The following is a 16,279-nucleotide window of genomic DNA, read 5'->3' on the forward strand; positions in this document are numbered from 1 at the left end:
CAGGGGGTTCCCTGAACGGTCTCCACGTGGCTATGGCGTTGGATGGCAAGGGCGCAAAAAGACGCTCCCCGGACCGCGTCTAGCGGGGAAGCGGGGGGGGTTCAAGGGCAGAGACGCCTTTTTTGGGCGCCTTTTCGGAGTCGGGAGAGTTCCCTGGGTTTTCCTGCGGTGCGGCGATTTTTCCCGCCTTAGGCGCCGGCCTTGCTGCTCGGACGGCTTCTTCTTGGGCCGCCCTTGAGGTGGGAGACGTTAATAGTATCTTCGCCCTTGACTCGGGCGACAGTAAAAAGTCGGCGAAATTAAAGCGCCATTCTTCCCACGGGCCTCCCTCGTGGAGTGTTGTGGCGGACGCCATTTTGGATGTGCAGCGTGCCTCTCCCCTGCTCTTGGGAGCGCAGGTTGAGTGTGCCTCTAGGGCCGTGGCCCAGGCTGCAAAAGTGCACAGACTGGGGGGTTTCTCCCCTGAGTTCATCTTGCTGCTGCATCAGGCTTTTCTTATGCAAAACGCTGCCCCTACTCCCCTGTCTGATAAGGGTGATGAGGCCTCCATGATCAAGCGCCCTCGGGTGGATCTCCAAGCCCTAGGGGACTCTGATGTGGATGAGGGCAGTGTATCTGAGTTCTCCCAAAGGTCCTTAGGGGATTATTTGGAGGAGACTGATCCTCGCTCGGATGGAGCGGATGATCCCTCTGCAGCGCGGCTTTTTCGCTCAGAGGATTTGCCCAACCTGTTAGTGCAGGCCATGAGCATTTTAAAAATTTCCTCTCCGGGGGAAGGCCCTCTCTCAGCCTCAGCTGGCTCAGCCATCATGCTGGGAACTAAGCGCCCGCCTAGAACCTTCTACGTTCATGAAGCCATGCAGACTTTAATTTTGGCTCAATGGGATTCCCCTGAAGCAAGCCTTTAAAGTAGCCAGGGCTATGTCTCATCTGTATCCCCTGCCTGAGGGGGAACGGGAAGCCTTTCTCTGCCCTACAGTGGATTCTTTAATCACTGCGGTGACTAAGAAAACGGCTCTGCTGGTGGAAGGTGGCACTGCCCTGAAGGACGCTCAGGACAGGAGATTGGAGGCCGCCTTAAAGTTGGCCTTTGAGGCGGCCGCCCTGAGTTTGCAAGCCTCTGTTTGCTTCTCCTATGTGGCCAGGGCGTGCCTGACTGTTTTGCAGCGGGCTTCCCCCTCGGATTCTTCCTTGAGGGCGGACTGGCCGGCCCTGGAGTTGGGCTTGGCCTACTTGGCAGACTTGCTGTGTGATTTCTTGAGAGCCTCAGCTAAAGGTATGGCTCAGACAGTCTCTGCCTGGCGGTGGCTCTGGCTTAAGCACTGGTTGGCTGACCATGCCTCAAAATCTCGCCTAGCCGAGTTGTCTTTTAAAGGCAAGCTGCTGTTTGGGGACGAACTGGACAAGATTGTGACGGAGCTCGGCACGTCTAAGGGCAAGAGATTGCCGGAGGTCAGGGCACGGGCCGGCAGTGCTCGCCCTGGTTCCTCCGAGGGCCGATTTCAGGAAGCCCGTCGGTATCGCCCAGGAAAGTCGACCTCCTCTTCCTCCTCTTTCTTCAAGCGGAACTTCTCCCCCAAGCAGCATTCCTTTCGCAGGGACCGCCGTCCCGGAGGTTTGTCCTCCGGCCCTCCCCCAGGGTCTCGTACCCAATGACGGGGCCCTGGTCCATGGCCCAGAGCAGATAGGAGGACGGCTATCCTCGTTTCTGGGAGAGTGGACCAGGGTAACTTCAGACGCTTGGGTTCTGGAAGTCATCAGAGACGGCTACAAATTGGAGTTCTGCCGGCCCTTGAGAGACGGCTTTGTGAACTCTCCCTGCAAGTCTCCAGTCAAAGCAGCGGCAGTGCAGCAGACTTTGGACAACCTGATCTGCCTGGGTGCGGTGGTCCCAGAGCCAGTAGATCACAAGGGACGTTACTCCATTTACTTTGTGGTGCCAAAGAAGGGAGGTTCTGTTCGGCCTATTCTCGACCTCAAGGGAGTCAATCGGGCCTTGAAAATACGGCACTTCCGGATGGAGACTCTCCGCTCCATAATAGCTGCGGTGAAAAAAGGAGAATTCTTGGCATCCTTGGACATCAAGAAAGCTTACTTAGATATTCCCATCTGGCCGCCTCATCAGCGCTTCCTGCGCTTTGCAGTCCTGGGCCGCCATTTCCAGTTCAGAGCCCTCCCGTTCGGGTTGGCTACTGCTCCGCGGACCTTCTCCAAGGTAATGGTGGTCATCGCAGCTTACCTCCGCAAGGAAGGAGTGCAGGTCCATCCCTATCTGGACGACTGGCTGATCCAAGCCCCCTCTTATGCAGAGTGTGGGAGAGCTACGGACAGGGTTATTGCTCTTTTGAGCTCCCTGGGATGGATCGTCAACTGGGAGAAAAGTCAGCTGCACCCGACTCAGTTCTGCAAGAGGGTTTGGAGAAGGGCCTGTCGCTCAGTTCACTGAAAGTCCAGGTGGCGGCTCTAGCTTGCTTCAGGAGCCGTTCGAAGGGTGCTTCCCTGGTTTCGCAGCCAGATATGGTGCGCTTCCTCAAAGGAGTTAATTACCTGCGCCCTCCTCTGCACTCGATAGTGCCTACATGGAATCTCAATCTGGTGCTACGGGCCTTGCAGAAGCCGCCCTTTGAGCCCTTGTCGATGGTATCGCTGAACGACCTGACGTTGAAAGCGGTCTTTTTGGTGGCTATTACTTCAGCCAGAAGAGTTTCCGAGCTCCAGGCACTCTCGTGTCGAGAGCCGTTCCTGCGGTTCACTGAGGCAGGAGTATCGATTCGCCCAGTGTCTTCCTTTCTGCCCAAGATTGTTTCTCGCTTCCATGTGAATCAGCAGCTTTGTCTACCCTCCTTTCATAGGGAGGATTACCCAGAGGAGTACCCTGCTCTCAAATGTCTGGATGTCAGACAAGTCATCAGATACTTGGAAGTGACCAATGACTTCTGGAAGTTGGATCACCTGTTCGTGCTGTTCGCAGGCCCTCGTAAGGGTCTGCAGGCATCTAAGCCTACTGTGGCACGTTGGGTCAAGGAGACGATTGCGGCAGCTTATGTGGCTGCAGGGAAGCTTCCGCCTATTCAGCTGAAGGCGCACTCTACTAGAGCACAGGCGGCCTCGATGCCAGAGTCCAGATCCGTCTCCTTGGAAGAGATTTGTAGAGCGGCAACTTGGGCGTCGGCTCTTACCTTCTCACGGCATTACCGCTTGGATGTGGCTGCTCGGGCCGAGGTCCAGTTTGGAGCTTCAGTGTTGCGTTCAGGGATTTCCATGTCCCACCCTGGGTGAGTACTGCTTCGGTACATCCCACCAGTCTATGGATTGATCTGCTTGATGAAATGGAAGGTAAAATTATGTATCATACTTGATAATTTTCTTTCCATTAATCATAGCAGATCAATCCATAACCCCGCCCAGACATCTGTATTGTTTTTGTTCTGGTTATATTTCAGGTTCAAGTTTAATCTTCAGTTTCTGTTCAGGAGGACTTCGTGTTCAAGTTTTTCCAATTGGATTTTCCTTGAGTTGAAACGATTTTGTGTTACAGTGAGCCGCTGCTTCCTCTTCCCCCGTTTCGGCGGTGGCTGGATTGATAACTAAATTATGCCGGCGCTCCCTCCCGCTTCGTGCGGTAGTAGGGTAGCTTTGTGTCCCTCCCGCTTCGGCGGTGTTTGGGTAAGCCAGCTTCTCCTGCGGTTGTGGTAGCAGGATAAGCCAGATCCCCCCGCATCAGTGGGTGTGGTGTCCCTCCCCCGCTTCGCGGGGATGAGCTGGACAGATTCCCCTCCCCCGCTTCGGCGGTGGTGAGCTGGGCAGAGTGTCCCTTTGTGGGTGTAATTCTCCTAAGTGCTGAGTCCTGCAGATGGAGCTTTGATATCGACATACTGAGGAGTTTCCGGCAGCACATGACCACATATAGGGAGGCAAAAGATTGCTCTCTATCTCCACCTGCTGGTAGATGGACACAACCCACCAGTCTATGGATTGATCTGCTATGATTAATGGAAAGAAAATTATCAGGTGTGATACATAATTGTACTATCTTTTACACTAGTATCCCATTTCCCTGGAGTCATTGGTCCACTTCCCACTTTCTTTTGACTGAATATATGTGAAACACAAAAGCAACCATAAAATTATACATCTTTGTCACCTGATCACTCATTAATCTTTCCCTATTTCTCACCTCCAACTTAATAATACATACCTCCAACGTTCTAACCTGCCTGGGACCGTGGCTCCCTCGGAGGTGGTCTAGGCAGGCTAGAACGCACTGACGTCAGAGACGTCAGTGACAGCTGATTCGAAAGCAAGGGGAGGAGGTGCGTTTCCCTACTTCTCCCCCTGCCTGGGAATCGGCTGTCAGTGCGCCGCTCCCTGCCACTTCGGAGCAAGTGGCAGGGAGCGGGGCTACACAGACACCCCCCCCGACGAACATCAACACCCCGGCCAGGCGTGTTTCCCTACTCCTCTCCCTGCCTACGAAACAGCTCTCGGTGCCCCCATAACCCCCCCCCCCCCCCCCCGGCCACACCAACCCCCTCGCCACCCGCAGCCGCCAATACTAACACTGTCTAGCCACTGCTGCTTCTGTTGAGCAGCAGCGGCCTGGACAAAAAGAAAAAAGCAAAAAAACAGTGCTCCATAGACAGCCAGCTGGCATTGGCTGTGGTCTCTGCAGCCGCTCCTCCTCTCCCCTCCCTGTTCTATTAGAAGTTGTTCTATTAAAGTGGTTACTGTAACCACTTTAATAGAACAACTTCTAATAGAACAGGGAGGAAAAGACCTCGAATGTCCAGAGCTAATCAAAATATGTTGTTCCATGACGTCCCACAGATCAATCCAGAGACTTGTGGGTTGTGTCCCTCTACCAGCAGGTGGAGATAGAGAGAACTTCAGAGGTCTGCTATATGTGGACTTGTGCAGCCAACTGAACCTCAATATTCTCTCTAACAGGTGGAGGGACATCTCTGCGCAGCTCTGGTTTGATCTGGCTACTGGTGTCCTTTGGGCCTAGTTTAGCACACCCACTACACACTGACTGATAGGATGTGGAAAAATCTATTAAAAAATTCTATTAACAATATACTATCTTTTCCACTGAAGTGAAAATGGTATAAAAAGGTAGTATTTCCTCTAACCCACCAAATGAAAAAGGAGGAAAAAAGAGCCTCACATAGCTCCTAGGCAGAAAACTGCCTATCGGAGCTAAAACGGACGCTAAGCTGTCCTCTGTTCATCATAGGCTCAAAAAACCTCCAAAAATCTTTATTCAAGGGCTCCTTATGTTCAAACGCCACTACTATACTGTCGTGCACTGTAAACCTCACCCAGCAGAAATACCGAAAGAACACATCTTTCACGCTCGGAGGCTTAGACCTCGTTCTTTTCTGCCATACCAAGCCAACGATGGCCAGCGTTTCGAAAAACTGCTTCAGGGTCTTGGTGGCGCAAAATCATCTGGTGATAGAAAAGAAAAAATTCATTAATCATACAGTTAGTTCTGGCAATCCACTATTCAAAATCATCAAAGCCCCATACTTGAAGTGGTCTGTATCAGGTTTTCAGTGCTCAGCGGTAAGGCAGTAACAAAATGGCTCTGGTATATATATAACATGACGTCAGATGCCTCCAAAAAAATCAGCCAATCGTGTCACAATGCCGCTAATCTTTGGCCAAGGATGTTTCCGTGGCGGTGACGGGCGGCTGATACGACTTCAAAGTCTAGCCTGGCTCACTTGCCGTTTCGCGGTATGCTGCTTTTCAAGGAGGACCTGGACAAGATGGTCAAGGGTTTGGGTGAGTCTAAGGGCTACGTTTGCCCAAGGACAAACCCTGCTTCAAGGAGGCTAAATGCTACCATTTCAGAGGCCCCGGTTTCAGCCAAAAGAGGCTATTTGGGAAGATTGGTGTTCTGGAGTCTCTGCCTCTAGAGCCGTCCCTGACCCATCCCCCATTGGTCGTAGTAGGACAGCTGTCCCACTTTCTGGGGGAATGGGCCGGGGTTACGTTCAATGAATGGGTCTTGGAGGTGATCCTGGATGAATACCAACTGGAGTTCGCAAGGCATCTCTCTGACTTTTTTTATGGAATCTCCCTGCAAGGCTCCTGCAAAGGTGGCAACTGTCATTGATGCTATCTGTCTTGGTTCGTTTGTGGGCGTTTTTTCCGATACCACCAGCAGAGCGGGATACCGGTCGGTACCCAGGAAGGGAAGTTGCATTCAACCCGTGCTGGAGCTCAAATTGGTAAATGTGGCACTTCAAGTTCGTCATTTTCGGATGGAGACCGTGCATTCCATAGTCACGGTGGTAATAACTGGGGGAGTTCCTTATCTACCTGGAAGCAGAGAGTAGGGTTGAATGGTAATTATTCTCGATGGAGAAGGGTAGTTAGTGGGGTCCCTCAGGGGTCTATGCTGGGACAGCTGCTTTTTAACATATTTATAGATGACCTTGAGATGGGAGTAACTAGTGAGGTAATAATTTTGCAGATGACACAAAGTTATCCAGGGTCGTCTCGTCGCAGGAGGAGTGTGAAAGATTAAAAGAAGACCTCATGAGACTGGGGGATTGGGCGTCCAAATGGCAGATGAAGTTCAATGTTGACAAGTGCAAAGTTTTTCTTTACTCAGCGTGTAGTTAGACTCTGGAACTCATTGCCGGAGAAAGTAGTAATGGCAGCTGGCCTTGCTGAGTTTAAAGGGGATCTGGATAGATTCCTGAAGGAAAAGTCCATTGATCGTTATTAAATTTTGGGTTTTTGCCAGGTTCTTGGGGCCTGGATTGGCCACTGTCGGAGACAGAGTGCTGGGCTTGATGGACCTTTTGGTCTTTTCCCAGCGTGGTGGTGCTTATGTGCTTATGATCTCAACAAGGCTTACCCATTTGGCCTCTGCATCAGCAGTTCCTCCGATTTGTGGTTCTGGGTCAGCACTTCAAGTTTCAGGCAATGCCCTTTGGTCTGGCGACGGCGCACTGAACTTTCTCCAAAGTCATGGTAGTTGCAGTCATTCTCCGTCAGGAGGGGATCTAAGTTCACCCTTATCTGGATGACTGATTTGGATGCTGTCGTATGAGGAAAGTCTGCGGGCGATGGGGTGGTTAGTCTTCCGTGCACTCTTGGGGTGTTAAATTTACCAAAGAGCAACTTGTCTCCCTTGCAGGGTCTGGAGTTTCTGGGTGTGGTGTGCCCCCCCCCCCCCCGGCGTGGGATTACCTGCAGATGTTGGGTCCTATGACAGTCACACTGGATATGATTCCCTGGGTGTGTGATAGTCACCTGAGAGGGAGGGCCAACTGGAGTGGGTGCATATGGGACCTGGGGTCCCATATGCATCCCCTCGGCCCTTCTCAGTCATTGGTCCCCCTCTCTTGGGTGACTATCATTCGCAACTCCCGCGGGTGGCTGAAGCCTGGTTTACCATTTGCTGGTGGCTCTGCCCTGCTCATTTGGAGCAGGGGATGCCCTTTTCGCCAGCTTGGGTGGTGGTTACCACCGATGCCAGCCTGGCGGGCTGGGGTGCCTATTGCTGGGGCAAACAGCGCAGGAAACTTGGTCTCCGGTGGAGGCGTCCTGGCCGATCAACCTCTTAGAGTTACGGACGATTCGCTTGCCCTTCTGCACTTCTCGTCTCTTTTTGGTGGTGTGACAATGTCATGGCTGTGGCTTATGTCAACAGGGAGGGATGAAGAGTGCTCCTATTGCGAGGGAGGCAGCTCTTCTGTGCCTCTGGGCAGAAAAGAACCTGACTCTGCTTTCAGCGGCACACATTGCAGGATCTCTGAATGTCCAGATGGACTTTCTCAGTCAAACATGGCTGAACACGGGAGAGTGGGACCTCTCTGGCCCGGCTCATCATGGAGCACTGGAGGTTCCAGTGGTAGATCTCGTGGCTTGGTAGACCAACGTGAATGTGACCTTGTTCTTCAGCAGAGGCAGAGAGGTGGTTCGGAAGAATCGATGTGCTGCTATAGGAATGGCCCCACTCTCGGCTGCTCTACGTGTTCCCGCCGTGGCTGATGCTGGGGTGGGTTGTGGGGCACATTGCAAGGCATGTGGGACCGCCGCTGCCTTGATTTTCTCTCCTCGCATGCTATTCTTGACCCACTACAATCTGGTTTTCGCCCTCTCCACTCAACCGAAACTGTGCTTACTAAAGTCTCCAATGACCTATTACTGGCTAAATCCATAGGTCTCTATTCCATCCTCATTCTTCCTGATCTTTCCGCTGCTTTTGACACTGTCGATCACAGCATACTCCTCGATACCCTGTCCTCACTTGGATTCCAGGGCTCTGTCCTTTCCTGGTTCTCTTCCTACCTCTCCCTCCGCACCTTCAGTGTTCACTCTGGTGGATCCTCTTCTACTTCTATCCCTCTGCCTGTCGGCGTACCTCAGGGTTCTGTTCTTGGTCCCCTCCTCTTTTCTATCTACACTTCTTCCCTTGGTTCATTAATCTCATCCCATGGCTTTTCCTACCATCTCTATGCTGATGACTCCCAAATCTACCTTTCTACCCCTGATATCTCACCTTGCATCCAAACCAAAGTTTCAGCGTGCTTGTCTGACATTGCTATCTGGATGTCTCAATGCCACCTGAAATTAAACATGACCAAAACCGAGCTTCTCATTTCCCCCCAAACCCACCTCCTCACTCACCCGTTTTCTATTTCTGTTGATGGCTCTCTCATTCTCCCTGTCTCCTCAGCTCGAAACCTTGGGGTCATCTTTGACTCTTCTCTCTCCTTCTCTGCTCATATCCAGCAGATCGCCAAGACCTGTCGTTTCTTTCTTTACAACATCCGTAAAATCCGCCCCTTTCTTTCCGAGCACTCTACCAAAACCCTCATCCACACCCTTGTCACCTCTCATTTAGACTACTGCAATCTGCTTCTTGCTGGCCTCCCACTTAGTCACCTCTCCCCTCTCCAATCGGTTCAAAACTCTGCTGCCAGTCTCGTCTTCTGCCAGGGTCACTTTACTCATACTACCCCTCTCCTCAAGTCGCTTCACTGGCTCCCTATCCGTTTTCGCATCCTGTTCAAACTTCTTCTACTAACCTATAAATGTACTCACTCTGCTGCTCCCCAGTATCTCTCCACACTTGTCCTTCCCTACACCCCTTCCCGTGCACTTCGCTCCATGGATAAATCCTTCTTACCTGTTCCCTTCTCCACTACTGCCAACTCCAGACTTCGCGCCTTCTGTCTCGCTGCACTCTACGCCTGGAATAAACTTCCTGAGCTCCTACGTCTTGCCCCATCCTTGGCCACCTTTAAATCTAGACTGAAAGCCCACCTCATTAACATTGCTTTTGACTCGTAACCACTCTCCTCCACCTACCCTCCTCTCCTCCTTCCTGTACACATTAATTGATTTGATTTGCTTACTTTATTTTTTGTCTATTAGATTGTAAGCTCTTTGAGCAGGGACTGTCTTCTATGTTTGTGCAGCGCTGCGTCAGCCTTGTAGTGCTATAGAAATGCTAAATAGTAGTAGTAGTAGTAGTAGTGATCCTGGTAGCTCTGAATTGTCCCAGGCGACCGTGGTATGCGGACCTGGTCCAACTGCTGATGGACAGATCCCCTGCGATTACTGCAGGAGTGCGGCTTGCTGATCCCCTCCCCCTTTGGTCTTATGGCTTGACTCTTGAGAGGGCATGGTTGAGGAAGAAGGGTTACCCTGACAAGGTCATTACCACTATGATGCAGCTGTTTGGCCTACTGTTGGTCATGGTGGACCTTTGAGTCCCGGTGTTCGCGGCAGGCCTGTCTGTGACTTCAAACTCCATGGTGTCCATTCTGGTCTTTTTCTTTTTGTACGACGGACTGGACAAGTGCCTGTCCCTGAGTTCTTTAAAGGTCCATGTGTGGATCTAATCTCTTTCTGGGTTCGATTGCAAGGCTGTTCCTTGGCAGCTCACCCGGATATTGTCCATTTTCTCAGGGGAGTTAATCGTTTGAGCCCTCCTCGTCAGGTCGTTCATCAGGTCTTTCTTCATTCTTGGAACCTGTGTGCGATATGGCGTCTTCCTTTTGAGCATTTGGATTGTCTGTCTGAAAGATCTCACTCTGAAGGCACGCAACTGACAGAACTAGAAGGCAGAAACTCCCAAGACAACAATTGAGAGCAGACGAGTGGGCATCTGGATTGATCTGTTGGGACTAATGGAAATAAAATTAACTGATAAGGACTAAATTTACCTTCCAGACACTTGTGGGATGTACCAAAGCAGTACTGAAGTGGGGCAGAATACTATGACTCCAGCGGCCAAACAGAAGCCCTGAACGCTTGCTGTCCTATTAGAAATAGCCATAATACCTGAAAGTGTCATAGTGCCTGCTATCCACCGTCACTTTCACTTGTTAGGGAAAGGGTCAGTAACCACTGGGAAATTGAGGTTTCATGCCTTTGTTCCTCCAGTGCCTTCATCTGCTCAATCAGGGCACTTTTTTGTACCCTGGATGTGATTTGAAATGGGTCTAGATAAAAAGTTCTTCTTTTTTGCCTTGGACATTTCTTCCCATTCCTTCATTGCCCTTGTCCCGTGCAAAACATGCTCCCTTGCTGTTTAGACAAACTGCAGTGTAGTGTCCAAATTCTGCCTTTCAAGAATTGTGGTTTGTACTTTTTTTTAAATCTAGACCTGTTTGTCATGTCTGGGTTGCAAAGGTGTCCTGATCGAGCAGCTGACCACTGGAGGGGTGAAAACAGATGGGCCATTTTGACAACCATCATCTTTGAAAATGAGTGCTATATTGAATTATATTGCTCTAGTTTTTTTTTTCTAGTTATTTTAGAAGAACTTTCAGGTAAATTTCTGCTGTTAAAGCTGGACAGCTTCGTGAATGTTGGGTATGCATGTTTTAATCTTACTGTATAGTGTTATTTTATTGTAAGCAGCTTTGATATGTGTGTTCAAGGTAGTAAATTGAATAAATTCTTACATTAATTTTAAATATTTTTTTTATTTTCAGATGGTTGTAAAAACCTTTATGGATATGGACCAAGACTCTGAAGAAGAAAAGGAGCTGTACCTAAATCTTGCTTTACACCTTGCTTCAGATTTTTTTCTTAAGCATCCTGATAAAGATGTACGCTTATTGGTAGCATGTTGTCTAGCAGATATTTTCAGAATATATGCACCTGAAGCTCCGTACACTTCACCTGATAAATTGAAGGTAGTTTTAATAATTTAAAATGTATATGTGTGTGAATGGCACTGCTTTGGGTGCAGGGCTGGCACAAGTGTATCTGACACCCTAGGTGAACCATCAGGCATGGCTTCCCTACCCTCGGTGGCTCAGAGCCCTGCTACCTGTCTGCCTCCCCACAGGCAGCTCAAGAACTTGTAGTCCAGTATCTCCCTTTCTTTATCCCCCTCCCCAAGATGTGTATAGCATTTATTTATTACATTTGTACCCCGCGCTTTCCTACACATGGCATACTCAGTGCGGCTTACATAGCAACAATTTCCTTCTCATCAAGCAGATGAATCCATTACGAGTGGGTTGTGTCCATCAACCAGCAGGGGGAGGTAGAGAGCACTGAAAAACCATAGTGCCTCATGGCCAGCTAGCTCCATCTGCCTCTTCAGTATTCTCTATCTCCCCAGCAGGGTGGTTGCAGCTTGTTCAAGCTCCTTCAGAAAATCTGCCTGGGGTGGCTCCTGTGCTTTTGCCAGTTGTAGCAGGGGTGTTGTGGCGGCTGGTGCCCACTTTAAAGGCAAATAGGTTAGCCCTTTCCCTGCTTACCTGGTCCCTGATGTGGAAGTAGACAAATAGGCAAGCCCTGTCCTTGTCTTTGCCCACGCTGTGCATGCAGGCACATAGGTTCGCCCTTTCCCTGCCTTTCCCACACTACTGATCCTCCGGAGTTGGAAATTTGCCTCTCTTGCTGTTGCCTCAAACTTTCCTCACAGCGTTAAAAAAAAAAAGTCACATCGCGCTTTGGCGCTGCGATCTCAGAAAAGGTTTTCTTCTGATTGTGCAGCATGACCGGAGCTCGGAGACTCGGTCTGGTGAGGTAAGAGCATTTTGTAGCTCCTCCGGGGAGGGCCCGCGTTCGGGACGACTTTGGCGCAAATCCGCCATTTTGAATTTCCGCCGCTTTCGGCGATGGCTGCTGAGAAAGTAAAGCGCTGTTCAGTTTGTGGCAAGTGCAAATCTGCAGCAGGGCTCTGTAAGGCGTGCTTTTCAGACAGTAGAGCTGGCCCGAGCATGGCGAGCGATGTTCCTTCCCGCTCCGTGGAGTTGGCAGCGGGTGCCATTTTGCGACAGCATGGCGCAACACCCGCTGAGGCGGAAGGGTTTGAGCCTGGAGGGGCGCCTCGTGTAGAGGCTTTTTTTTTTTTAATCATTTATAATTTTTTCATTTTACAAGGATCACTTGCAAAACAGTAAAACAAAGATGATTGTTTTCTTCTAATATTGTTTTAATGTACAATCTCAACAAGATGGATTTTATACAATCTTTCTCTTAGACCACAAAATAAATAGGGAGAGTGAAACAAGACAAGGAGATCAATTTAAGCAACAACAAACAAAGAAAACGTGGTATTAACCCGATTATCCCCAGTTATTATTTATCTAAATCATTATTCTACATTGATCATCTGGTTGGTTTCTTCAAGACCATAACGGTGCATAGTCCATCAATTTCATTGGAAACATACTTATTGTCCAATATTAGTGAAAGTAATACACCTGATTTCATTTTTTTTTCCCTTTTAAAACCAGAAATTGTTTAACAATAAAAACCCTTGAATCTCCAATCCAATTCCTGCTGATTAAAGTAATCCTAATCCCAGTTTCACAGGCTTCACTCCTTTTGAATTAAAATATTAAGAGGAATCATTTCAGAGGAAAAAAAACATTAGGAGTCATACCCGGAACTCTGGGAAAACAACAATCTCGATATTAATCATCTACAACAATATTCATTTTGTTCAAATATTTTCTGGTCTTTTATCATTTTCAAATCTTAACCATTTCCTACATCAGTAGAACTTCATTTGCTGTATATTCTCAAAGGATTCAATTAGATTATCCATGTGGCTCATTAACAAGACTATATCTGAAGCAAAGTCATTCTCTACCACCGTCAGGTCCTGGAGCACCCTCCAGATGACATTCAATGCAACCTCCACGGGAGCCAAAAACTCCAAGCTGATAACTCTTAAGGGTTTAGGAGTAGCACCGCCACACGGGTTCAGCTGTAAACGACTTCCGTTTCAGCATACACTCCTGACTCACTCCTCCACTCCTTTGGGCATGGTGGTTAAATGATTTTTGAGCGATGAAGTTGTTTCCAGGTCCAAGAGCATCGACGCTCCTTCGGCGCTAATCAAAGGACTCATCAACCCAGTCATCTATGGGCAGCTCGTCATACAGCGGTCCCATACTTGCTGCACAAGGGACAAAACGCTGGTCATCGGCGGCTGACCCCCTTCATCTGTTAAGGCAACTGCAATGCAGAGAGGAAATTTCAAGTGAACAAAAACTGAACTTCAGAGGACAGCTGGGCCGTTGAGTGTACGAGCTTCAGGTCACCATCTTTCCCCTCTCCCTAATTTGGGACACTCTGTCTGGTTTCTCCTCAGAGGCCTGTCTGATATGGGTAACCCTTCAGCATAGCCCTCTGAGTCATTGAAACACGGAAGCCCCTCCACCACTTACAAGGTGGCCTCCCTTTGGAGGGGTCATGTAGAGGCTAATAAAAGAGCTGTTTCCCCCCGGTCTGGAACTGGGAGGCCAGGGTGAGCCATTTTCCCCTGAATTTGTTTTATTGCTGCATAATGCATACATGTTAAAAAGAGCTCTTCCGCAGGGGTCCTCTGCGGCCCTGCTTACTGTATCCCCTCCAGTGGAGTATGGCCTTGGATTACCGTCAGGCCCCTGACATGGCTGCAAGACAAGCGCAGAAGGGTGGATTCCCCTTCAGAGTGGCGCGCACCCCCCCCCCCCCCCCCGTGGTCGGGATATGAGGACTCCTGAGGGGTCTGGCATCCTTCGTGGTCTGGAGAGCCAGAAGAAGGTGCAGGATTGCCACCGGATCCAGATGATCCTTCCATGGTGAGGATTTTCCACCGCGATGAGCTGCCAGCGCTTATTACTGATGCCTTGTAGGTCCTCTCTATAGAAGACCCTGGGAGTACGGAAACCTCCTCCGGTAATCCGAGGATGGCAAGTACTAAGAAGCCTGCTCGAGCCTTTCCTTTGCATGACTCCATCCAAGAGCTTATCACGGCTCAATGGGCCAAAAGTCACCTGACCCCCTCTCAATCTCTAGAATATTTGGGGGTCCGGTTCGACACAGCCTCGGGATGGTCTTCCTACCTGAGCAAAGGCTGTGCAAGCTTCAGAACCAGGTCCGTCTGCTTCTGAGGATGCCTCGCCCGCGAGCTTGGGACATCGTCCAGCTGTTGGGGGTCGATGACGGCTACTTTGGAAATGGTGCCTTGGGCGAGAGCGCACCTGAGACCTCTGCAGTGCTTCCTGCTTCAACGGTAGTCTCCAATATCTCAGGATTATCAATGCAGACTCGCGTGGCTCCTTGCGGCCCTGCTCAGTATGTAGTTGTTGCTGTCCGACAGCATGCTGTGGCTAGGAATGCCACTGGCCCTTCCCTTTTGGTGCCTGGTGATAACCGATGCCAGCCTTTTGGGCTGGGGAGCACATTGCAAGGGAAGCTATGCCAGGGCGTGTGGACACCCGCGGAATCGGAGTGGTCCATCAGTCGCTTGGAACTGAGAGCGATATGGCTCTTCTGGCCTTTCACAAGTCTCTGGAGGGGCTGGCTGGCTGTCAGAGTTCTGTCAGACAATATGACAGCTGTGGCCTACATAAATCGACAGGGCGGCATTCAGTGCAGAGCACTGGTCGCGGATGCCGCTCAGATTTGCCAGTGGGCTGAGCTACATCTGCAGCTTCTGTCAGCAGCTCACACAGCAGGTTACAGCAACGTGCAAGCCGATTTTCTAAGCAGGCATCAAATCGACCCGGCGGAGTGGGAACTGACAGACGAAGTGATTCTTCAGATCTGTGCCAAATGGGGAACGTCCGTAGCGGATCTAATGGCGTCAAGAGCAAATGCCAAAGTCTCGTGCTTTTTCAGCAGACGGAGAGATCCTCACTCGGCGGGGTTGGATGCCTTGACTCAACCCTGGCCTCCGGGCCTCCTGTATGTGTTCCCTCCTTGGCCCTTGATATGGCGAGTCCTGCGAATTCTGCTACATCATGGAGTGGTGATTCTCATTGCCCCGGATTGGCCCAGGCGGTCGTGGCACGCGGACCTCTGGCGGATGCTGGTGTAGGCCCCTCTTCCTTTGCCTCTGGCACCGAACCTGTTGATGCAGGGGCCGGTGACCATGGAGGATCCCTGCCGCTTTGGTCTTATGGCATGGTTCTTGAGAGGGCGAAATTGAGAGACAAAGGCTAATCTAACAAGGTCATCTCCACTCTCCTGCAGGCCCGCAAGCGGTCCATTTCCGTTGCGTATGCTCTGATCTGGTGCCAGTTTGAGTTGTGGTGTGTTTCAAAGGCAATCACACCCACGAGGGCTACAGTCTTGCCGATACTGGAGTTTTTGCAGGATGGTTTACAAAAAGGCTTGGCCTACAATTCCCTGCGAGTTCAAGTGACAGCTTTGGCATGCTTTCGAGGGAAGGTCTCGGGCCTTTCCCTGGCCGCTCATCCGGACGTTGCCCGATTTCGGCTCCGCCCGCCAGTGCGGCTGCCGTGTCCGACTTGGAACCTGGGGCTGGTGTTGAAGGCTCTCCAGTGTTCGTCCTTCGAGCCTCTGAGACGAGCTTCAGAGAAGGATGGGACTCTCAAGACAGTCTTTTTGGTGGCCATAACCTCGGTGAGACGTGTGTCTGAGCTCCAGGCTCTGTCCTGTCGAGACCCCTTTCTGCAATTCTCAGAGTCCGGAGTTACGGTGCGTACTGTGCCTTCCTTCCTGCCTAAGGTGGTTTCAGCGTTTCACCGAAACCAGCCCATTTATCTGCCCTCCTTTACTAGGGAGGAGTTTCTGGAATCTTTTGGGCAGTTACATCTTCTGGATGTTCGCAGGGCTCTCTTGCAGTATCTGCAAATGTCAAATGACTTCAGGACCTCTGATCACCTTTTTGTCTTGTCAGGTCCTCGAAGAGGGTCTCCGGCGTCTAAGGCCATTATAGCCCGTTGGCTCAAGGAAGTCACGCTTCGTATCTGCTGTCAGGTCGGTCTCCGCCTGACGCACTTAAAGCGCATTCCACAAGAGCGATTTCCTCTTCGTGGGCCGTCAC

At 50.5% G+C, this 16,279-nt stretch overlaps 1 protein-coding gene across 1 annotated transcript in view; it reads left to right on the forward strand.

The window, feature by feature from the left end:
- Positions 1 to 16,279, forward strand: part of PDS5B (PDS5 cohesin associated factor B) — a 536,259-nt gene that overhangs the window by 22,736 nt on the left and 497,244 nt on the right. The window contains 1 exon segment of the mRNA XM_030200370.1: positions 10,971 to 11,174. Coding sequence (XP_030056230.1) covers positions 10,971 to 11,174 — 204 coding nt within the window.

The sequence above is a fragment of the Microcaecilia unicolor genome, chromosome 4 (genome assembly GCF_901765095.1).
Source record: "Microcaecilia unicolor chromosome 4, aMicUni1.1, whole genome shotgun sequence".
Lineage (NCBI taxonomy): Eukaryota > Metazoa > Chordata > Amphibia > Gymnophiona > Siphonopidae > Microcaecilia > Microcaecilia unicolor.